Raw genomic sequence first — 26,140 nt, forward strand, 5'->3', positions numbered from 1 at the left:
ATAGTTTTTTCATAATTTTTGGATATATTCATTATTGTAACATAAAAATTAAGTAGAGACCATTGGTTTGTCTTGAAATTGAATATTAAAAATTTCGAATTTCACTATTATAGTGTTGCACGAAAACAAATTCTGAAACACATTTTTTTTTCTTTGTGCCAAGTTTTCAGTTTTTCATTGTTCTCATGTAATTGCTTAAAACCCCCCAGAAAAGCAGAATCTTTTTTATTTAACTGAGGCTGTTAATCTACAAATTTACCTTTTTTTTTGTATCCTGTCATAAAATAATTTAAACTGACTTTGTGATGAGGTGGAGATACGGCCTGAATAGCCACTCTTTTTTTTTTTCCATTTTGTTTAGATACTGTTTTCTTTTCCCTTATAAAAACGTGTAAATTTTCATATGTGGTCATAAACTTTTCATTTTTGACCAATGAAAATGATTCCAGCATTTTGAAATATAAAATAATAAGCTTAAAAACTTTCAAGGCTGGAACCGACAAACGTCTTTTTATTAAAATACATTGTAAAATCGGTAAATATTTAAAATGTGAAAAATAGTTTAAATTTTCAAAAATCCAACCCAGTTTTTGTTTTTAAAAATTTTCTGAGTAGACATTCTTTTTGTCAATTTCAACTAACTAGTTAATTTAATTCACACGAGAAAAAGGCGTGATTGTGATTGGTGGCGAACAATGGTGCGCAGTGATAGGCATAAAAATTGTTGCCCATCAAGTTCGCTCAAAATCTCAACATTTTTTTAAAATTAAATTTCATTGTTTAAACAATGTGTCTGTTTGTTTAAATAATTAACTGATAAACTCTTAAACTACTGGTTACATAACACTGAAATTTAATTCTACAGTAAAAGTAATCACACACCAAGGATGGTATATAACAAGTAAAATCTTTGTTTGGATGGATGAATAACACTTACAAACATATATTGACAAGTTGAAATGCAAAATTCATTTCAATTTGCTGGCATATTTCTTTTTGCGCATACCCAAATTCAATTCATTTCTTCAAATCGTTTGTTATAATTTTCTTATAATTTTCTTATTAAAGTGACTTTCTCTTTATTTGCATGTCTCCTCTCACGTGATCTTGCTGTTTGCCTTTTTGTTTATTTTCTTATTTGAATACTTTCTTTTTCTTTATTTTAATAATATACATTCCTGGCCACTTGCCGCATTTGTCGTAAAATTCAATTGAATAAAGCCTTGAAAAAAGGTCATGACCAGATGAAACCTAAGGATTCTGCTGAAAACATGGACCTAGATCAACCTCGGGATTCTGCTGGGAATGTGGACCCAGATTGACCTTAGGATTTTGCTGGGGATATGGGCCCCGAAAATCTGCTATCTTCGCTTGGTGCAAGTCCCGAGATTTATATTTCCTCAAAGTCTGAGACTTCTGACTTTTCCGGTGGTGAGCTGCCTCTCTGCCGGTATAGCAGGACTTGTAAACCAGTCCAGTGGCTAGATTTATAAACTTTCTAATAATAATCTCTGTTTCAAGTGGGGTAGTGTGTTATAATTTTCTTATAATTTTCTTATTAAAGTGACTTTTTCTTTATTTGCATATCTCCTCTCATGTGATCTTGCTGTTTGCTTTTACTTTATTTTCTTATTTGAATACTTTCTTTTTTTTAATAATATGCGTTTCTGGTCACTTGTCGCATTTGTCGTAAAATTCAGTTGCATAAAGCCTTGAAAAAAAAAAGTCTTTCTGCTTACATCTTCATTACATTAGCTTAATATTAAATCTTTCTTACCTATCTCATGAAAGCTACATCGGTAGGGAATGCAACTGAAGCACTAAATGTTTTGGTTTCGATTCTAGCTGATGGCACCCAAGTCATTTTTCTGTTTTAATTTTTGAAATCATTACTATGTAATGATAAATACGAAATCTGCATGAATTAAAATATATTTAAGTATATTTTATGACTTGGCAAGCCCCCCCCCTCCCTTCCCCAGTTGATAATAAGCTAATTTTCTTTTCTTTAGCTTGATCTTTGAAAAGAAAGCCAAACAAAATTATTAGAATTCTTTGGTTGTCAGAGTACAGGGATACTATTTTTTATTTTTTTCCTATCACATGTAAAATGACCTCCTTGCTTAGATTCTTTTTCTTTTTTTTTTTTTATCTAACCTCGTCATGACAATGCATTTTTATCATGACAGTAAGAATTGTTATGTCGACAGGTAAATGTATCCCTAACACTGGAGAAAAGTAGGGCAAAGGTGGTATTATGGTGAAAGTGTGTTCTTACATTAACCTGAAATTTGTAATTGTGTCTGTAATGTTTTGCTAAAATCTGTTATGTAAATTTTATAGCAAGTAAATATATTATCCCTCAGCCTTACAAGTGCAAAGTTAGGCAAAAGGTTGTTTTTTATTATGGGGGTTATCCAACTCCAAATTTGGGTACACTATGAGGCAAAAATTAAAATTGCCACAGTTAAAAAGGATCCCTTTTTCTTCTGAACAGACAGAACAGATACTACAATTTGATCCTAGCCCAAAATTGGGGAATTGTTTTTCTGCTTCCCACAGTAGCAACGTTTGACACAAGCTAAGCTGAGAGCAAGAACAGAGCCCTCTGGTTCAGCTTAAAAACTGATCAAATCTGTTGAGTTGGAATTCTCAATAAACCTGTACCCTTTCAGAAAAAAGGTGACAAAAATTGATAAATCCTTTACCACATCTGAAAAAAAGGTAATGATTGGAAGAATGACTTCCTGACATTGAACAGTTACAACACTTTTATCCTAGTCCAAAGGTTGAATAATTTTGTAATTTTATTCATATCTTAAAATGAACTCCTTAATTCATCTAAGGGTTATTTACATATGAAAGATTTAATTAATGAGAAGTAAGAATTTTGAGTGAATTTGCTGCTGGTTATATTGTAAAACTGCACCAACTGAGAAAATTGAACATCATGTCTGGGATATGACAGAAAAGATGAATTGGTAACATTTCCAGCTGGCTGTCATTATTTCTATTTTTGAAAAGATCAGTTAAAATAGCAAGGATATCTTTACAGTGCAAGATGAAATGTGTATAATAATTTAGTTGTATTGGAAAATTTTGCAGTTGGCAAATAGGAATTGGTGGCCATAAATCCTGCAATTATTTTTCAGAAAGGAGTGAAATTCCTTCAGAATTAATGAGATGATCAAAACAGATGAGACTTGTAGCACCAAAAATATATTTAACAAACTTTATCCTGACATGGTATCACTTCAAATGTAAAAAAAAAAAAAAAATACTAAAATATTGATATAAATTTATACAAAATCTGACATTTTAATGTTAAACATTACATATTTTTAAATCGATTTATAACTGCCCCCAAAAATACGGGCGCCAACTCTTCTACATAAAGTATACACGGGGCCGTTTATTTTGGGTCAACTTGTATTTAAAACCCGCTGAGTCATGTCACGTGATCTTGACGTCAGCCAGCTCTAATGGCAATCTGAATTAAAAAAAACATATTATCGGTAAAAAAAAAAATTAACCCTTACACAAGCTAAACTATGAACTTCTACGCTATGGCAACATTACCAAAATTATTAGCACGTTAAAAATAGTTAGATACGATAGTTAAACGAAAAATAACAAGCCAAAAATGTGAAGTAAAAAAAAAAAATATGCTTACAAAAAATATTAACAATCAAAGTTTTTACAAAAGTTTTACAGCCAGACGCCATTTTCCAGTCTTTAGAGTAAGGAAGACGAAGTGAGAGAGAGAAAAAGAGAGACATACCCAAACGCAAACAGAGAGAGAGAGACAGATAGAGATATCTAGACAGGAAACGAAACATTGCTACGTCATCTCGTAACGCTCCCACGATGACCTCATTTAGTGGCTATCTGTCAATCAAACCTCTTTCACTCGCTTTATAACCCTTATTTTAACACTATAATCAATTCCTCTTACTCTTGGCCTACACAGTTAAGTGGTTGGAGTTAGTTTCACCTCCGCGTTCCGTGTTCAATCCAGCCTCACGACCAAAACTATTTTTTTTTTCTTTTACATCTTTAGACACGTGGGCAACGTTTCTTTATTTTTCTTTAGTTGACTTCCCCCCCTCCCCCATACACACAGCGTTTTCTTTTTTTCGCTGTTTTTTTTTTTTTTTTTGATTTGGTTTTTCCGATCTTTTTAACATCGTTTCAAGGTTATTACTTATCCCCCCCATACACACACCTAAAAACACCCGGGCAATGCCGGGTACCCCCCCCCCTGCTAGTCTATAAATATAAAAGCGAAAATGTGTGTATGTATGTTTGTATGTATGTTTGTATGTCTCGCAAAAACTTTCGACACAGGTCACGGATTTTCGCCAAATCGGTATCATTTTAAAGTTTCAATCTTCGCTCGACAAATATCGAAAAATTGGGCAAAAACGTTAATTCCTTCACCCTAAAATCAGCAGTTTTCTACAGGGGGGGGGGTCAGCAAAAACCGTCCTCTCATGACGAGTTCGCTTCTACGTATGCGTCATACGACGTCGGAACATGATTTACTTTAAATATTTGAAAAAGCGACACAATTTTGTCAACGTCGTCTTAGCTCAGTTGCTTAGAGCGCGGCCTCATTATCTAAAGGTTTTGGGTTCGAATCCTTGTGTGAGATGTCTTCTTTTTTTTTTTTTTTTTTTTTTTCTCGATTTTTCTAAATTTTAATATTGAAACAGGGTTATTTAAGCCATTTTTCACGTGTTTTTTTTTTTGTTTTTATTTTCCAGATTTTTTAACAAAGTTTTAACGTTCGTTTTTCTGTTTTCTTTTTTTGTTTTTCCCATTTTTACATTTAACACCGTCCGTTTGCCTTACGTTAGTTTTTTTTACTTCGCTTATTCGTATGTTTTGATTACCCCACCCCCCTCCCACTCCCGCATGAGCACACACACCTCCAAACACTCGGGCAACGTCGGGTACCCCCTGCTAGTCTTGAATAAAAACAAATAATAATATTAGTTGTTTAGTTTTTATGTTAGTAAGAAATTTCAGTGATAAGGTTTGGGAATATTTCAATGAATAAGGTCTAACAGATTGACAGACGATAACGTTGATGAGTTGTGTGTGTGTATGTGCATTCATTAATATTTGTGTGCATATGAGGAGAGAGATATTGTACAGATGAGCGTCCATAATGGGGCGCCCAGCCACGTCAATCCCATGTTCAGGTAGCTCCCAGAAAAACCATTTCAAATTTCAAATAAATTTGGAAAGTTTAGAAATAAAATTATTTGTTTTTATTCAGGATAGTGTATACGTGGACGGTATGAGTACAAACGTGTTTATGCATTTTGAATTTTTACGTCGATGCGTAAACATTAACTACAAAGTCACATACTATTTTGTCCATAAAATGCTGAAAAAGTACTAAATTTGTTACGTAAGCTGAATGGCATGGTCCCAAATAATAGCTGCTTACGTCCAAATGGCAATATGCCTTGTTTGGGAGTAAAAAAAAAATAGAAAGGAATTTTACTAAAAATGTATTGACAACTGAATATTTCATAACTGATTATCTGAATTCAGATGCATGTAGGAAAATGCCAAAATATAATTTTATAAATTTTTTAAGCGGTTCATATGTGTTACTGGTCTGTAATTTTTTCTATAGCAGTATTTATTGGAAAGATTCTCTTAAAGTGTATATGAATACAGTATGTAATCAAAGAAAAAGATTGGAATTCCTTTTTCATGATGTGAATCAAGTGCATTGAAACATTCTGCATGTCACTCGTCGGACAAAATCAAAAATCAAATTGGCAGATCCAATGCTATTCAGGTGTTTTAGTGAGAATTCCACAAGATAACTTTGTTAGATATATATTTCTTTTGCATGGAAGGAATTATTGTTGGAGCTTTTGCCCTTAGTGCATCTACTAGAACTTTACTACAACATTGTGTGTGTGTGTTTCAACCTCAAGGATTTTTACTTAACTCATTACAAGTTGTTTTAATAGACAATAAATTATCCTGCCGATCTCGTCAGATGATCTAAGCCAAAATAAATTAGAAGGAAAAGATTCTTTTAAACTATGTATAGATATCAAAAACCCAAGAGTTGAAGTGCTGGATTGAGAGGGGAGAGGGAAGATTGAGAGAAAAGGAAAGGGATGGGTAGAGAAATATAGATTATATTTATAATTAGAATTGAAATTAAAAATAGAAGGAAAGAAATTAAAGTGAAAAGAGGAGATTGTTTGTTAAAAGGGATAAAAAAATTAATAGCATAAAATATAAAATAAAGTAAAATCATAAAAATACAACTCTACTAACGTATTGAGCATTTTTTTTTTTTACCAAATATACCTCCTATTATTTTGTGAGAGATTATTTAAATAATTAATTCCATAGCCAAACCATGTCGCAGCCCACAAGAGCCATGACAGCCAACAAACCGGAAGTCCAATATATATATATATATATATATATGAAATAAAATGGAGGTGGAAGGACCTGGATACTCAACGTTTCGCCCAATTTATGCGGGCTTCTTCAAGAGGGATGGTCATTTCATATCGTCGGATTTAATCCAGCTCAACAATCATATATATATATATATATATATATATATATAAGTAACAAAGTAACAATATAATAAATTTTAAAAATGAACTGATCTCTTTCTGTAACCATAAGTCCAAATTTAATTATGGCAATTTTGAAATTACATAGTTATTACTTTTACCTTTTAGATATATAATTTTTTCTTTAACTTTATCGTTTTTTCTACATACTTTCTCAATACTTTATAATTTAATAATCCTTTATTTTTATTCTTTATTTCTTTGCTTGGCCAATTTTTTACCTGCAATTTCTGTTTTAGTCTTTAAATATTCCTATCTATTTAATATATCAATCTACCCACACTTTCATATCTTATATGTATATTTACTTATATTTTACTATATGCATTTACTTGCTTGCTTTCTTGCTTTTTCCTGAATTTGCAGATACTGGCCATCCTCTCACCTTAAATAATTTTTATTTTATATTTTATTTTTTATTTATTTATTCATTGTTTATTTATTATTTATTTTCTATTTATTTATTAATTAATTAATTTATTTATTTAGTTATTTATTTTCCATTTAGTGTCTTTTAACAACTCTTGCTGACATTTTCTTAAGTAATAACCTGTACATTTCAGTTGACCTATATTATTTTGCCCTATATATTTTTTTCGCGCTTTTTAACATTTCCTGTCTGGGTCATTTTGAGATTTGTGTTTCTATTTTATATTTAATTCTGTCACCATTTAATTTTTTGTTTCCGCTTCTTCTTCCCTGATCTTTCTTATTTATATTTATGTCTCGGCAGCAGTGTAAAAAGCATATCTTATTTTTCTTTTATTAATTTTATTGGAATTTTTCCCCTTTTCCCTTGTACATATTTGTGAATTATTCCATGGATTTCGGCCTTTGGATTATTTTGGATCATCTTCCAATTAGGGGATTTCCTTGGATTTTACTTGTGCAAATGGAAATTCAATTAACTTTCTTGAAGTTATATTTTTGGATTTTATCGTCATTGGATTATTTATCTTTCACCAGACTATCCATTCACGTGTAATCACTTTTTTCTTCACTTTTTTGTTATCAAGTAAGATCTTTGACTTACTTGTTGTTTCATCAAATACTTTTGTATGCAAAATCCGATCCCGCAATTTGCTAATTCCTACCCTCTGATGAGAAGGAAAGTATTTCTTCAAAACTCCGCGAATTTAGGACTATCCACTTAAAGTGTTTCCTTTTCAGATTAAATATGTTTTGAACTCTTTTTCAAAGTGTTTTTAACATGTTTTATTAACTGTTTGCTCGTGAGAGTGTGTATATATATATGTATATGTATATATATATATATATGTATATATATATATATATATATATATATATATATATATATAATCTCAATATTAGTAATAGAAGGCATGTCAAAATCCCCAAATTATATTAGCAATTTGCAAAAATAAACCTCACTGCTAATAATACAAAAGGATTTTCTCTTCCATATTCCTAGTGACAGTAGTATTATATGAACTTCATTATTAATTATTATTATTATGGCAGATTAAAAAACAAAAATACTTTAGGTTTCCAAATTACGAATAATACAACAAAATTTCCTTTTTCATGACATTCTTAGAATATACATAACAAAACGTTTCTTAAATTTCTTTATATGAAATTTAAACTTAAAAATCGTTATTCTGTATTTTATTTAAAACCTACATTATTCATTTTTTTTTTTTAAATATAATTACAATCACATTTGTCATTGAATTTACATTGTGTGCATATGTTTCTAGCCTAGTGGGTCTGATAGTTGCTCAAGCTACATAACTACACAATCTTTTGCCATAAAAACTTTTATTTACCAGTTTTATTTTGCAGCAGATTTAATTGTTTTTGAACGAAACTTATAAACTATTAAACGAAAGAATTCACCTTGTAAAAAAACAAAAATGTCAGTCAGATTGTCATTCTTCAATTCTCTTATTTCCTCTCTCTCTTAACACCTCCATCAAAATTTCAGTTAAATTGGAGTAAAAAAAGAAATAAGGTCGAGAGGGTGTTGTTTGGGCGAAAATATGCGAAGTAATACTATTTGTTGTTTATTTAAAATAATAACAAACAATAAATAAATTTCAAACAACCTGTGGTGAAAATTGAAGTGCATCCGTGGGACACATGTATAGGGTTTACTGCATCTTTTTATGCTTTTGTGTGTCAAGGTCGCAAAAGTAACATATCCATTGTATTGTTGCATGAATGTAATAAACTGCTTTAACCTTCAAATGTATATTTTGTAGGAAATTGTTGATTGATGCTGGAGAAGAGAATAACTCTGAATATCTATCGTTGCTGCAATCGACACTAAAAGAAACCAACAGTTACATCAGCGAAATCATTGTAACCCATTGGCATCATGACCATGTTGGTGGAGTTCCTGATGTCTTCAAAATGCTTCTTAATCAAGAAGGTAATGATTATATTAGTGTAAAAGCTTAAAGATTTAAATAGAATTATTTAAAATATACATCCTAAACCGACAATATTTTAAAGTATACATCCTAAACTAACAATATTTTGAAGTATACAACCTAAACCTACAATATTTTGAAGTATAAAGCCTAAACCGACAATATTTTAAAGTATAAAGCCTAAACCGACAATATTTTAAAGTATACATCCTAAACCGACAATATTTTGAAGTATACATCCTAAACCGACAATATTTTGAAGTATACATCCTAAACCGATAATATTTTAAAGTATACATCCTAAACCGACAATATTTTGAAGTATACATCCTAAACCGACAATATTTTAAAGTATACATCCTAAACCGACAATATTTTGAAGTATATATCTTAAACCAACAATTTAGTGTCCAAAAAAAAAAAAATGTAATTATGTTGAAATTTGCTTCAATTTCAATTTATTGATATATGATATGATAGTGATAATTCGTTTATTTTTAGGGATTGTTTTGATAAAAGTTGGATGTTAATCAAATTTTATCTTTTTTTTCCCCCTACCTTTTCTTGGGTCAATAATTTTTTCCTAGTTACTTTGTTACTATTTTCATTGATGAGCGATTTTATTTTTTTTTATTGATGTTTTTCTTTCACAAAAAAAAAAAATCCAAATTGAAAAGTGTATACAGTTTTTGCCCCATTATCAAATTGTACTTCCATCTATTTATACATGATCTTAATCAGTTTCTTTATTGATTCATGATTAAAAGTAAAAACAATCTTGATCTCTACTGTGCTATAAATCATATTAAGAAAGATTCAACGTGTTAACTGCTGAAATTAATATTATACGAACGAAGTTGAATTTCTGTATCATTTTTGTATATTTTTTTCAAGAGGTAATGGGATTTTTGCCCAATGTTTAGATGGGATTGATTTAATAATTTATAGTGGTTTGCCTCGTACCATCATAAAAGAATTCGTTTTTGCCTGGCGGTAGTCTGAAAATTAAGGAAATTTAAGGTTACTAGTGAGAATCAAACTGAGGCTTGGTGAGAAACAGAACAAGAATAATCAAATTTTTCTTAATATGAAAAAGATGAGCCAACAAATGATGTGTAATCTCATTGGTTAAAAAGAATTGAGATTTTTTAATGTCTGACATCTGCTGACTTGAGTGAGTTGATAAAAAAAGGAGAAAGGAAAGAAATGAGAAAAACAACCAATGATTTGTGAGCCATCTTAATTTTGATATTGATAAAAAAAATTTTTTTATATTAATTTAATGAAATTGAACTTTGATGGTCCCATTTAAATCAGTGTAAACGATTCCCTCATTGGGTATCAAACCTTTTTCATAATTGCTTCCACAATAATTTTCATTTACTACAAGATGCCATTATGATTTTTCACTTGTTTAAAATCTGCATTTTTAATTATATACTAGCAGGCCACCCGGCATTGCCTGGTCATAAAATATGCTTAAATATGATATTTTGATTAGTGCAGATTTTGTATTATATGTAGTAATGATTTAAAAAGTTAAAAAAAAAATTTTAAAAATGACTCGTGTGCTACCACGAGAATCAAAATCAAAACGTTTGGCTTACAATTTATGTTTTCCTTTGACGTTAATGCCTGAGATATGAAGACAGTTTTGCTGCAAGGCTAAAAAAATAAAAAATAAACCAATAGCTATTACGTTATGCATGCATATTTGTAATGCCGTCATTCAACCATCATCTGGTAAATTCCATTTTTTTAATTTTCACACTTTTGTACTGATTTTCCCAGGCTAAAACCCAAATATGAAGTTTTGCATGGGTTCGAATACTCTGTATATGAAGTTTCATGTCCGTAGATCAAAAACTGACAGAAGAGTTTGGTAGGCAAAATGTTTCAACAAATATACATACACATATATAAAAATATATAGAAAGAGGTTTGTGTTTACTATAACCTTTTTACGCAAATATTACGCAAGTATAAATCATGTAGAATATCTGCATGAATATAACTACACAAAATAGTTAACTAAAGATGATTATCCCATAAGAAAACCAAAAAAAAATCTAATAGAGAATTAATAAAAATGAATGTTTAAAAGAATATGCAAATTAGCTAGATCTTTTGCTAGTGAATGCAATTCCACAACCCATATATAACAAAGTTGTATTTTCTTTTTAAATAAATAGAAAAAAGGGTTTTTAATATAAATATCAATGTACAAAAAAAAAAAATAAAAAATTATAGGAGTATAGTTTTGTATCAGGATGTTTTTTTTTTTTTTTACATGGGGATCACCACTTATCAAAGCCTGGAAGCCACTCGGGGATAGTTGGTATTGGAGATTTGATAAAGCGTCTTACATAAGGGGGCGATTAATCAGGAATTTGTTTATGTTGGACTTTGTAGTAGTAGTTGTAGTCAGGTGGGAAACAGGCGAACGGAAGAGAATTCCACAGGCGTACACTTCTTAGAAAGAAGCTTTGTTCATGGAATCTACATTTTGATGTAGGCATAGATAAAGAGTGGGGGAAATTACTGACAGTGGTTTTAGCTAGACAGGTGTTTTTCGTGAAAGATTGACGAGGGGGAGACCTGAGATTGGAGCTCAGACGAGCACTTACCATGGAAATAACGATAAAACAAAGACAGGCTTGCAACGTCTCTTCTGTGGGAGAGAGGTTGCAGGGAAGAGAAGACAGCATCCCCCACTAAGCCACAAAGTCTATTTTGTACTTTGTCAAGGCAGGATAGGCTGTTTTTAGAAGCTCCAGCCCAGATGTGGCAGCAGTACTCCATCTTTGGACGTACTTGGCTTTTATACAGATAGAGAATTGCATCAGTATTGAGATATCTTCTGGAGCGGTAGAAGGATCCCACCATTTTCCCGGGCAACAGACTTGATATACGTGTTCCATTTCAGATCAGGAGTAAAGGTCAAACCCAGGAGCTTGTTAAAACATAAAGCCTCCCCAAAACGAGAGCCATCCATTTCAATTGATGCTACAAGGGGCGTGCAATAAGTAATTCCCCTGACCCACTTCTCGTTGCCTGATTTAGCTGAAATTTTGCATGTGCAATGATTTATATCTCTAAGGGTTATGTGGCAAATTACAACTCTGAACTAATTGTGGTTTCTGTTTTACAGGTGTTTGAACTGAGTCGGGTGTGAAATGGAGCCTGTTGAATGTCTAGCAGTGATCCGGTTTTTGTATTTGAAAGGACGCACACCACAGGAGACTTTTGATGAAATGAAAGAAACTTATGGTGATAATGCCCCATCATATGACCTTGTAAAACGCTGGCATCGTGAATTCAAACATGGCTGGAAGTCTGTGGAAACAGCTCCCAGACCTGGTCTGCCTCCTTCTGCCATTGATGAGGCATCTGTCCGTCAAGTTGAGGCTGCCATTTTGGAAGATTGGCACATTACTCTTCGCCAAATAGCCCAAGATGTCAAGATTAGTACAGGGTCTGTGGAAACTATCATTCATGACCATTTGCATATGCATAAGGTGTCTGCCAGATGGATTCCCAGGTTGCTCACACCATTCCAGAAGCGAGAATGCGTCGAGTGCTCAAGGATGAATTTGGAGATGTGCCAAGAAGATGAGTACAAAGTTTTTCAAAAGACTGATTGTACAGGATGAAACCTGGGTCCATCACTATGATCCAGAGACCAAAGCCCAGTCAATGCAGTGGAAGCACTTGGACTCACCACCTCCAAAGAAGGCAAGGGTGCAGCCCTCTGCTGGCAAGGTCATGCTCACAGTCTTCTGGGACCAGGATGGAGTAGTGATGACAGATTTCCTGGCAAAGGGTACCACAATTACAGGAGCCTATTATGCTTCACTTTTGAGGAAATTAAGGGAAGCTATCAAAATCAAGAGGCGGGTCAAGATCAGCAAAGGTACCCTCCTTTTGCAGGACAACGCTCTGGTCCACAACTCGCATGTCGCCAGATCAGAAGCAGAGGCATGTGGTTATGAAATCCTCCTCCATCTTCACTACTCTCCTGACCTTGCACCCTCTGACTTTCACCTCTTCCCAGCCATGAAGTTGTTTTTGAAAGGAAAGCATTTCCCAGATGATGCAGCCTTGATTTCTGAAGTCACATCGTGGTTGGAGGACCAACCTGGGATGTTCTACAAAAACGTTCTCCAGAGCTGCATCAAATGATGGGAGAAATGCATAACTCTGGGTGGTTCCTATGTAGAGAAAGACCAATAACTGTGCCAAGTTTCGTTGCTCTGCTGCTATGGGAAGTGGGTCAGGGGCATTACTTATTGCATGCCCCTTGTAGATGAGGAATAGAGCGTTGATGATGTAGGATAGGAGCTTGGTTTTAGATGCATTAAAAGTAATCAGCCATCTCTTCCCCCACTGAACCATGCGCTCAAGAGGAGAGGGAATCAGAGAGAGGTTTGTCATTTACGGCCTTTGATGTGTTGCCGTAGATGGTCGTGTCATCAGCATAGATGTCAACGAATGATTTAAGTATGTGTTTTGGGAGATCGTTGATGTAAATCAGGAAAAGAGTTGGGCCCAGGATTGACCCCTGGGAGACTCCAGCATTAATATTGTGGGCCTGTGATTTCTGCCCATCAACCACTACTCTTATGAACCTATCAGAGAGAAATGATTTAATTATTGAGAAAACATTTCCAGTTATACCATAGCTGGAAATCTTGTGAAGTAGGCTCTTATGCTATACCTTATCGAAGGCCTTTGATATGTCAAGAGCAATTGCCCTGGAAAGGAAACCTTTGTCGAGAGATTCACTAATCCTATGGGATATAACTGTTAGCACATCAGCTGTAGATCTAGCAGAACGGAAACCATATTGCATGTCACTAAGGAGGTTATTTCTGCTGAAGTGGTTGACTACTTCTTTATTTAATATGGATTCCAGTAACTTACTCATGACACATAAGAGACCTATTGGTCTGTACTGAGAGGGAGATGATTTATCACTTGAGTTCTTAAATACAGGGCATACTGACAAGGTTTTCCAGGGTGTTGGAAAGCACTTCTCCTTAAGGCAACGCTTAAACAGTTTTGTAAGTATGGGGGCAAGTTCTGGTTGAAACTTTTTCAACACTATAATTGGAATGCCGTCTGGGCCAGTTGCTTTACTAAAATAATGGTTCTTGATTAGCTTGGCGATCTCACGCACAGATATTTGTATGTTGAATAGTGTGTTGTCTGTTATAGGAGGAAATATGGGGAGTTGATAACCTTCGTTGCAAAGGGTAGAGTTGGGTGCAAAGTTCTTGGCAAATAGTTTGACCTTGTCTGATGCTGATGAGCTGACCTCAGGTCCATTGACGATGGTTGGGATAGAACGCATGCTTCAGGATCCTGTTTGCTATTTGCCAAAACTAGTGGGAACCAAACCGCTGCTCAGCTACTTTGGATTTGACGGACTGAGCATATAGCTCTCTTGCATTTTTTATTACTCTTTTACAGTGGTTGCTGGCAGTCCTGAAAGCAGCTTTAGTCTCAGTACGTCTATTATGTTGGTAGCTATGGAAAAAGTGATTTCTGTGCGCAATGGCAGCAGCACATTCTGGGGAGAACCATGGCTGGCTGTTAGGGTTTTTCGATAATTATCAATAATCAAAATAATCCGATGAAAGAAGAAACAGGCGATTTTGACGAAAATTAACATCTTACACAGCTTAACAAGTGTGTTCGAGAAGTTTTATTACCACACAAGCCGAAAGGTCCAACATATAAAATCAACAGTAGGTTCTTTGATATAACAGGGGCATGTTCAAAATAGAGCACAATTGAAGTATGGTACTTTACTTTTATTTTAAACTTTAATTCAAGCTATTATATATAAAAAATAGTTTTATAAAGTCAACAGTACGTTCTCTACAGTGCAATGTGCAATGTAGACTGCAATGTGTTGTGAATGTAGTCACTGCAAGGAGGCATGTGAAGCTTCCTCCAGGTGCACCATGATGGGTCCTCAACTAGAGCAGGCAATCGATTTGATTAAAAAAATGGGTGATTTCACAAATTTCGATGACAATAAAAATATGGGAGGGTGAAACATTCCTTGATCATCATTCAATTCCAGGCCATGTCAATCACCCTGTTAGTTTGGTATGTTTTGCAAAAATTTTTATCTGAAGATGACTGCTGACAGACTTTTGGCTGCCCAAAGAACTTTACTTTTCATTTTTCACTCAGACACTGTCCAACTTTCTTCAACCTAGACGAAACAGTGTAGATAACTTTATTTAATAAATCCTTTTGTTGTTATAAAAAAGGTTTTGTTTTGCCATTTGTGCAGCAGTTTTCATTACTTATTAATAATGCATAGGAGTTGGTATTAACCCCCCCCCCCAACTAGGCTGCACTCTTTATACCAGCTCTTTTGAGTATTGATAAGCTTCAAAGATGTTCAAAGGCAGCCATGATCATTTTTAATAAAGAGATGGATAAAAAAAAAAAAAAGGAATTTATTTTGGATTTCTTGATAAAAAGATTATGAATTCTTTGACGATGATTGTTTCCATCATGTCTTGCGTTGCCGGTCGGCTGATTGTCTCAACTGATGTTCTTTGTGAACGCCTCAACTTGAATCTCTGCTGTCCATCTTGTTGCAACATCTTTGATGATTGAGTAATGCAGTTCATTGGCTGGAAAAAGAATTAATTCATTATATAATCCTCCCTAGTTCACGGTTTCAATTGTACAAGTGTGTTAGTGGGTGGCTGAGTACATGGGCAGCAGCTATCAGGAAAAAATTCTCTGGTTCATTAGTGATCAGTCTTCGATGGTGGAATCACGATTGATTAAACATTTGCTCAGAACTGCTGTGCATAGGCTGCCATTGTTCGTAATGTGCTGCAGACAAGGGAGCAGCTGTGGTAAAAGGGTCAGTTCATAAAGGAGAACATGAGAGAAAGTGATAAAGATGAATGCGGGAAAACTGAAGATCTAACCATAGATAGATGGCTTTTTGAAATTGACTTCCAAACCATCCATCACATGCCAGCATCTAAAACAAATATTAAACTGAATATGATGATTTTTGTTTCTAACCTTTTCTCTCTCAAAAAAGAAAAAAAAAAGAAAAAAAAAAAGAAATAGCATCTAAATCAAAGGGCTATAACTGTAGTTAACTTTTTATTTTAAGTTTGGTACATATTTAAAACAAATTTCTTTTAATCAAGCCATACAAAAACCTCATAGATAATATTTTATTTATTTTCACATTTTCAATTTTAGGTTCAGTTGCAGAGCCCAAAGTGTCTAAATTCCCTCGAATGAAGGCTCCTGAGTTCTCCTTAGGTAATATTCCCTACAACTTCATCAAAGACCAACATGTTTTCACTACAGATGGAGCTACTTTACGGTAAGTAATTTCATCTCTGGTGTCATGAAGATGTTTAAATACCGCTTTAGATGTTACAATATATTTTAATATTTTGTTTCTTTGGGTTTTGATAATTCAAGCCAGCCTGTTGCTTCATAGAAGGTGTTTTTTTTAAAAGAAAATTTATTCATTCTTCATCCAAAACAAGGCACAATGCCACTTTGATGTAAGGGGTTACTATCTGGGACATAATTGCAAGGATACTAGGTAAGGAGTTGAGCAGCATTTGTTTACATTACACTTGAACATCTACATATCAGTACAGGCAGGGAAGCAAGAACCTAAAAGGGAATTCCAAAGTTTAGCAGTTCTAGGGAAGAAACTATTAGAGTAGAAGGCTCTCTTAAACCTGAGGATTTCTACTGTGTAGAGGTGGGATTTTGCTGCTTGTTGGGTTTGTTGGGAATATTTACGTCGAGGGGGGGTAGAAGGGCTTGTAGTTCGTTGGAGCATCTACCATTAAAATACTTGTAAAACAGGCAGAGGGATGCAAAAGTTCATCGATAGGACAGCAGTTGAAGAACTCATCTTGTACCACAACTGAAAACAACTTTTCTTTTTTCATTTGCCTAACATAAAACAGAATTTCCATGAACAGAGTTTCTTATTCATCCAAAGAACATTATAATTACAGGATTGCTTCCTTGTGGGTTGTATATGGTCATTTTCTAATCCAATATAAACAAAGATTTGTTATAACCTATCTACATAAGTAATCAAGTTTTTCCGTTTACCATTTTCAACCCTCTCATAATATTTTTCATCATTCAGTTGACAATCTATTCACTTCATTAACCCTTATTCTCAAGAAGATTTTAGTCTTCATCGGTGTCGGCTCATTAGTAAGAAAAGTACAATTGTAAATAATAAGTTCATTTAGTTAAGAAAATACTATTAAATTATACTTTTTAACCCATTTAAAACTGGTAAAATTTATAGCCCATTTACTTAGAATAAATGCCTTATGGTAAATTGATTGAATATGGTTAAATTTGTGCTAATTTTAATGTTGAATACTAATCCCTATTTATCCCTAACTGTGCATCAAACAGATACCATAATACTTAGTTTGCTGCACCTCATCATAACAAATGTCTATACAAAATTTCAGCCAGATCGGTCTAGTAATTTTTGAGAGAAAGTGAAACTGACAAAGATGAATATAATACAGATTTAGTTTCATTATAGACATTCACATTTACTATTAAATTTCAAAGAATTAAAAATCCGGGCAAAACTTATGGGATGACCTAATAGAAATAATTAACAAAAAAATTAAAATAATTAAAAAAAAAATTAAGATAATTAAAAAAAATTTGATTAATAAGAGTAAAACAAAAATTAAATGTTGATTTCGTTTTGCGAAGTTGAAAATCATTTACTTTTTGTTTATGATGATAGTAATAATGATGTCGGTTTCAATATTAGAGTTTATATGGTTTTAATGGAATATTCTGAAATATTTGCAATAAGTGTATTATTTGGATTCATCGGATTACTGTTCTCATCTTGAGTGATTTTCACAATGTTTTGTTCGATGTAACCTCCGACCTTCTTCAGCTTGTGAGAGCCAAACCCCCTACAGAAAAAATCATGACTAAGAACTGTGTATATGAAGTCCCATGTAAATGTGGAAAACTATAAAAAGATGAAACATGTCGTCCACTGAAAGTACGGTTAGAAAAACATCGAAAAGCCGTAGTACATGGAGAGACAGAAAAGTTGGGTATAGCTGACCATATCTGGAAGGAAAAGGGAAACCATCTACCATTATGGGACGAAGTAAAAATTATAGACAGAGAGGAACAGTGGAGAGTAAGACGACTGAAAGGAGCAGCACATATGCTGGGGAATAACCAACTGCTAAGTAGACCTAGTATAGAATTTAATATATGGGAACCAGTAATTATAAACAATAGATAATATATACAAGTCATAAGTAAAATACTAATATATAATATAGATTAAAAAATTTTTTTTTTTTTTTTTTTTACATTTTCACTCCAAACAAGGATCATTGCCACTTTGGTGTAGGGGGCTACTATCAAGGGCAGCAACTACTGGGGCACTATGTTGGGATTTGGGCAGCAAGATGTCGGTTCACGTTACACTTGAACTTCTGCATGTCAGTACAGTTAGGGAAGCAGGGACCTGGAATGAAATTCCAGAGTCTAGCGGTTCTGGGGAAGAAACTACTGGAGTAGAAAGATCTTTTACATCTAGGGATCTCTACTGTGTGGGAGTGGGATTTAGCTGCCTGTCGGGTTTGTTGAGGGTGTCTACGTCGTGGGGGCACAAGTGTCTGCAGTTCGTCAGAGCATTCACCATTAAAATACTTGTAGAACAGGCAGAGGGATGCAACGTTTCGTCGATGGGACAGAGGCTGAAGCTTAGATGCCAGTTCAGGGCCTATCAGATTTGTGACTCTCTTTTGAACCTTGTTGTCACATTTGGGCTGGTGCATCTGCTGCTAGTCTCTCGACTAGCAGCAGATGCACCAGCCCAAATGTGACAACAATACGCCATACATGGGCGAATGGTGGCCTTATAGAAGTGCAAGATACTTTCAGGTGTCAGTAGTTTTCTAGCACGGTAGAGAGAGCCTACCTTTTTCGCAGCAGCCCTGGCAATGTTTTCAATATGATTGTTCCAATTCATGTTTCCTGTGAACGTTAGACCAAGCAGTTTGTAAAATGTACTCTCAGACAGGGAGTCACTGGCCATTGCTATTGGTGGCAGAGAAGGTTTCTTGTAATTATTGAAGGAAACCAGTTTAGTCTTGGCAGCATTGAATGTGACCATCCATTTATGTCCCCATTCCACTACAGATTGGAGGTCATCCTCTAGTGTTTTTGCCATTTCTTTAGTTATGTGTTCATTTATTTTCCTGTCATACCTGTTATAGAGTGTGGTGTCATCAGCATATATACCCATCTCAGAAGCAGTTTTGTTGGGGAGGTCATTAATAAATATTAGGAACAATAGAGGTCCAAGGATAAACCCCTGAGGCACTCTCGCATTTATATCACACTGTTTAGATGTACGACCATTGAGGACAACCTGGATTTTTCTCTTATCTAAGAAAGATTTAATTATGTTAAGTATTCTACCAGTGATACCGTATGATTTAATTTTCCTGAGGAGACCCTCATGCCATACCCTGTCAAAAGCCTTAGATATATCTAGAGCTACCACTCTGCCCTCCCCCGCTTTGTCCAGTGAATGGTATATACGTTCAGAGATTACAGTGAGGATGTCTGCTATGGAAGAGGCTTGGGGACTGTAGGGAGTTGAGCAGTGAGATGTTTCTTTACATCACATTTAAACTTCAGCAGGCTAGTACAGGGAAGAAGGAACAGGGAGGGAATTCTAGCAGTCCGAGGGAAGAAAGAGTTGAAGGCTTTCCAGAATCTGAAGATAAATTACTATATGTTAATATATAGTAATTAGTAATAATTAGTGATATTAACAATTAGAAATAAAAATATGTTTAAGGCTTCTAAAATTCATACTAGAATTGTCCGCAATGGTGCAGTGGTTAGAGTGCTTGGAAAAATCAATTGTAAAAGTGATATTCTCCTGAAGGTTGAAGGTTCAATCCTTAGTATGAGCGACCGAAAAATACAATTGCAAATTACTTAGGACCTCTATCCAGTCATGTTTGACGGAACAACGGCAGGCTACCCCCATAAAGTAAATTAAGGATTCTGCTCAAAATCCGTCCAAATTCCCGAGTTTGACAAGATTCAGCTGAAGAAGATCAGAGATTACATCGACCGAAACGTTGTGAAAAATCACACTCAAGATGAGAACAGTAGTCCGATGAATACAAATAACCAATCCTCATCTCAAAAATTCAGAAACGTCATATTTCAATAAGCATATTTCTTTTTATATAAAGTGGAACACTATTTTTATGTGATCTGCCTTCATACTGAACAACTTTATCCTAGCTGTAACTACTCTGTGGGGACTGTAGGAAGTTGAGCAGTGAGATGTTTCTTTACATCACATTTAAACTTCAGCAGGCTAGTACAGGGAAGAAGGAACAGGGAGGGAATTCTAGCAGTCCGAGGGAAGAAAGAGTTGAAGGCTTTCCAGAATCTGAAGACATCAACAGTGAAGGGGTGGGATTTTGCTACTTGTTGGATTAGTTGAGAGTATGCATGTTGAGACGGCTCAAATGCTGCGAGTTCATCATCAGATCACATTTGATTAGAATATTTGTAAAACAGGAACAGGGATGCAACATTGCGGCGGTGGGACAATTGAGTGGCTTATCTTTTACTCTATTCTTGTATCTTTTTTAATGTGATTTCTTTGTTGGTTAGGATTGTATTAAATTCAACAAATAAAATGTGTTCAACCATGTTTTTATAACTATATGTATTTGTTTTATTTATTATTTATATAAAGTAGAGAAAACATTTTTGTACATCGAGTGTTAGAAACTTATGTACGCCCAACTATATATATATATATATATATATATATATATATATATATATATATATAAAATATAATTACTATATATAGAGCCATTATATAGTTAAAATGCCCGGTTACAGAATAACTTTTCACATGTGTTATTGTTTGATTGAAATGTAGAGATTTTTAATTGTTTTGTCTACTGATTTACCCCAACTCCAATCCATCTATATTACTAATTAATAAAAAAACATTCTTATTTACTAAAAGAGGGTGCCACTCTTTTCCCTCTATTGCTCCACTTACCCTTGATCCTCACCTTATTAGTGTTTAACAAAGAGGCATGAAATATCATTTTTTAAGCCTTTGGTATGACTTTGGCCAGAATAAGTCATCCAGCTGGATTAGCAAACACTCTAACCATTTCTTCAACCATTTCTGCTAAAATCTCACTAAAAACCTAACTTGATGAGCATTTATAACAAACCACTTTTTTTTTAAAGGGATTTTTAGACTGGATTAGTATTTGAAAGAGACTAGCCTGGGTGCCTGGCATTGCCTGGGTGTTTGGAGGTGTGTGTTGAGCAAAAAAAAAAAAAAAAAAAAAGTGGTAGTAGGCAGGCAAGTTTGAACCCGTATCGTGAAGGAGGAAAAGAACATGAAGAAAAAGTGACATTTTTGCCATTGCGCCCATCACCAAACTGGAAGTTGCGAAGGTTAAATTAAGGCCAGTCACATCGAATAGAGGGGATGACTTTCGAAAATATCGGCAAAAAAAGCGACCCATCCCTGTTGAAAAGTGCCCAGTTGAGGGTGACAGAATTAATGTTTTTAGCCAATTTTTCGATATTTGTTGTCCGAAGGGTCAAGCTTCAAAACAATACTGATCTTGTGAAAATCCATCACCGCTGTCGAAACTTTTAGGCAAACATACATACATACATTTAAACAGAAAGGTGAGATTTATATTATAGATGGGGAAAAAAGTATAGATTGTTTGGACCATGCATAACTATAATAGTCTGATTTTCATGAATGCTTGTAGATAGGCTATTTCTTTTCAAATCTAATTGTTTTTGATTGTAACCTCTTGATTGCAGAGCATATTACACACCTGGTCACAGCGAAGATCATTTGGTGCTGTTCTTAGAAGAAGAAAATTCTCTTTTTTCTGGTGATACTGTCCTCGGCGAAGGCACAACTGTAAGTATATAATACAAAATATCATGCGATTCACAAAATCAGTTTCTTTTCTTTTCGTTAGGATCATTATAGCAACTTGCCGATTTCAATAAATAACAAAAATTATTTTTCTTGTATTTTAAATGCTAATTTCATGTTAAGCAGATTTGTTGTGTTGATAATTAATAAGGGTTCTTATTTGGAATTACACTTATTTAAAAAAAAAAATACAGAAAAATCTTTGATATATGTACCCATCACAGAACGAAGATGTCATACTCCAAAAATCATGTAAATTGTTCAAGTAATTTTAATTTAAGAAAATCAAATTTTATGATTAGCTGGATGGGACAGGTAGTAGGCACCACATATTTTAGATTGTATTAAAATTTAAGGATGGACAACTCAATTCGATTAACAAGATTTCTCCATTTCCCCATAAATAAGAGGCCATCAATGACTGCTAAAAGTACTTAATTGCTAAAAATCGTAAAATTTTATTTTCTTAAAAAAAAATACTTGATCAAATCACATGATTTTTGGAATATAATGCATTCGGTTCCATGATGAACACATACACCATAAAGATTTTTCTGTATTTTTGCTTTTTTTAGATAACTATAATTTTAAATGTACAGTATTCCAAGTTTTTTTTTTTTTAAATTTATATAACATAATTAAAAAAAATTTAACGAAAATGTGTGATATGACAAAAAAATCATGATTTGTCATGAGTTATCTTCTCTTGCTGAATATGTTAATAAAGAATTCTGTCTATTTAAGGTTGGAATATATTTTGTGTTTAACTATTGGCGAGAAGAAATAATCCAGTCACAAACCTCTCCCCTATGATGAATCTCAACCAACCATTTTCATCTAATCAGCCAGGTAGAACAGCAAGCAGAAAAAATGATCATCTGATCATATAACGAAGACACTGACGTATATGTAGCAACAGCGACATCTTGAGTATGCAAATAATCAAGCCGTGGTGTGAAGTGATGTCATAATGAAGGAAGAGAAGGAAAAGAAAAGCAGAGAAATTTGGAACCACGTGGGAAGATGTGTTGAGACGGCAGAGTTTTGTTAACCACATGACAGACTAGAGGAACTTTAAAACACACGATGCAGGCGTGGTTTGGAAAGTACTGTTAATAAATGCTTTTTGTTAAAACTGAAAAAAAAGAAGCTGAATCAAATTTCTTTCCTTTGTTCTTTTGCGACTCTCTCTGCATACAACGTGTTGGGTCCATTAAAATGTAACAACCATGTTACAAATTAATCCAGGTGTTGAACACTGTTTGTTATACAGACTTATTGTTGGGTAGTATCTATTCAGTCTCACTAGATCATACTCCAGAGCCTTTTCTCCTCCTTTTGAAGAAGGATGGTTTAATTGCATGTCATCTGAGATATTTTCATTTTTGAGAAGTATTGACGACACTATTTTTTTGAGAGTTGAATTTCCCTCACATTAGAAAAACCTTATGTTAAACTGTGCCCTCATGGGGAGGCAAGTGAATAGGGACTTCTTGTTGACAATCATTATCCTAAATTATAAATGAAAAACAAACCAGCTGTTTGTTTTTCATTTATAATTTTCAGTTTTGTTTGACTTTCAAAGTAACAATAATTAAAACATTTTTCTAAATAAAAGTAACACATAATATGGCAATATTGTAAGGTAGTCATATCACAAGTTATCTTCTCTTGTCAAATACTTGTCAAAATGAGTAGTAAATACATTTTGTATTGTATTGCAGTCAGAATTTTTTTGTTTTTTTACAAAGGAGACACTACTTATGAAGGCCCGGAGGCCACTTGAGGATAAGGTTTAATGAGTGGACGATAGTCAATGGGACAATATTGTAATAATCGTTAGTAGTGGAAATTTGATAAATTGAATTACTTGAAGGGACAGCTCATCAAGAACTGGTTTACGTTGGACTTGAAGACGACCATGTTGTAGTCAGTTGGAAAGCAGGCAAGTGGAAGAGAGTTCTGCAGGCGTGTATTTCTAAGAAAGAAGCTTTGTTCGTGGAATATACGTTTAGGATTAGGCACAGAAAGAGTTGGGGAAATTATTGATAGCGGTTTTAGATAGACGTGGGCTTTTCATGAAAGTTTTGCAAGGTGGGGACCATAGATTGGAATTCAGATGAAGACTTGTCATGAAAATAACGATAGAGCAGAGACAGGATCACAATGTCTCTTCTGTGAGAAAGAGGTTGCAGGGAAGAGAAAAGGGCATCCCCTACTAAGCTATGAAGTCTATTTTGCAGTTCAAACTTGTGGTAAAACAATAGAAAATGGAATTGATTATTCATATGCTAAACAACTTTCTTTTTTCTTGGGAGAGTTATGTACCGTACTGAAGTGGCACTCACCCTAGGCAGGTTGAACCAACTTCCTCTGAAGAAGGAAGTTTCATGGGAGTATGAAATTCACAAGCAGTTGCATGTATATTTCCTGTTAGGAGAGATGATGGCATTAGGTTTTTGTAGGTCTTGCAAAGAGTTGTCAACGTCTTCCTATATACAATACTTACTATTCCTGTCTGGTACTGACATTCCTTGATTCTACTTGAATTTGTAATTCTTTTTAACAAGAAATTTTTTTACTGATCTCATTTTGTGTTGTCAACATTTCTTAAAAACTGCATTCATTATTCTGCACAACAAAAGGATTTTTCCTGACCTATTTTTCAAATATTGTGTGACTTTGAAATTTTCCCAGAATTTATAGTTTGGATTTTTTTTATTTTACTTCCCTCATTAAAATTCATTGGATTTTATTGCCCCACCTTCCTCCCCATTACTTCAGATGCAGTTGTGTGTTTGAGTTTCCATAAAACATTTCCTTAACCAATTGAATTAGTTGATCGATAGTTTATAGAAAAATTGTTGCTCATTTTTGAAATTCATAATTATTTTTTTTTTTTGTTCGGTTTTGATCATAGGTTCTATTTATTTGCTATACTCTCCATGATACTGAGCAAAAATTTGGATAGAAAAAAAAAACGATATTTTATTGTCGCGATCATCCAATTTTATTCCAGAAGTGATTATTTCCCTTAGATTCTAAAATATTCTTTTATTTATTTTTACATTTTTTTCTAAATTTTTTTTAGTTAAGAAAATTTCTTTAAAGTTTCTTTCCTAATTTAGTTTCTTTTCTTTCAGTCTTTCGCTCATCCATAATTTCTTTCTAATTTTTTATTCTTGTCATACTTTTAATTTTTACTTAATTCATAATATATTTATCTATTTATAATTTAAAAAAAATTTGTTTCATTATCAAAATAATCCGCAAGAGGTTGTCTTTGGTATGACATTTAAAAAATTTTTTTTTTTTATTACATTTTCACCCCAAACAAGGCACACTGCCACTTTGGTGTAGGGGGCTACTATCAGGGGAAACATCTACTGGGGTACTATGTAGGGATTAGGGCAGCGAGATGTTGGTTCACGTTGCACTTGAACTTATGCATGTCAGTACAGTTGGGGAAGCAGTGACCTGGAATGGAATTCCAAAGTCTAGCAGTTCTGGGGAAGAAACTACTGGAGTAGAAAGATCTTTTACATCTAGGGATCTCTACAGTGTGGGGGTTGGATTTTGCAGCTTGTCGGGTCTGTCGAGGGTGTTCACGTCGTGGGGGCACAAGTGATTGCAGTTCTTCAGAGCATTCACCATTATAATACTTGTAGAACAACGTTACTAGCTTAAGTTCAGAATAAAATCACGATTTTCTATTAACGGCTAATTAAAAAAAAAAAATGTTTTGAACGCTACTAACTGAAGTTCTTTCAACACAGTTTGCAATTTGGAGACGGAATTGTTTTTGTTGAGATAAGTGATTTCAATCATGCTTTTTATTTTAGATTTAAAATATTAACAACTCCATTTTATTTCAGTATTTAATTTGTGTATTTCTGTTTTATTAAATGCTAGCCTTTTTTTTTTTTTTTTTTTTTTTTTTTTTTTCCTCGTACATATGTTTATTTATCCACCGAGTTGATAGCAAAAATTACGAATTATACTCATTTTTAGTTCGTGTGAGGGGAATCTATCACCATACTTTCCCTTAAACACGTCCGTTGGACTTTTATTAAGTA

The 26,140-nt window shown here is 33.8% G+C and overlaps 1 protein-coding gene across 2 annotated transcripts in view; it reads left to right on the forward strand.

Annotated features, from left to right (window-relative positions):
* Nucleotides 1-26,140, forward strand: part of LOC145243871 (endoribonuclease LACTB2-like) — a 72,398-nt gene that overhangs the window by 12,526 nt on the left and 33,732 nt on the right. For both annotated transcript variants that reach the window (XR_013862967.1, XM_080106942.1), the window contains exons 2-4: nucleotides 8,849-9,018; nucleotides 16,268-16,394; nucleotides 21,944-22,046. Coding sequence is in view for 1 of the 2 variants with exons in the window: in XM_080106942.1 (XP_079963068.1) it covers nucleotides 8,849-9,018; nucleotides 16,268-16,394; nucleotides 21,944-22,046 (400 nt within the window). In the remaining variant the exon portion in view is untranslated. The remainder of the gene's footprint in view (nucleotides 1-8,848; nucleotides 9,019-16,267; nucleotides 16,395-21,943; nucleotides 22,047-26,140) is intronic.

This window comes from Euprymna scolopes, chromosome 22 (assembly GCF_053919585.1).
Source record: "Euprymna scolopes isolate OS-2025 chromosome 22, ASM5391958v1, whole genome shotgun sequence".
NCBI lineage: Eukaryota > Metazoa > Mollusca > Cephalopoda > Sepiida > Sepiolidae > Euprymna > Euprymna scolopes.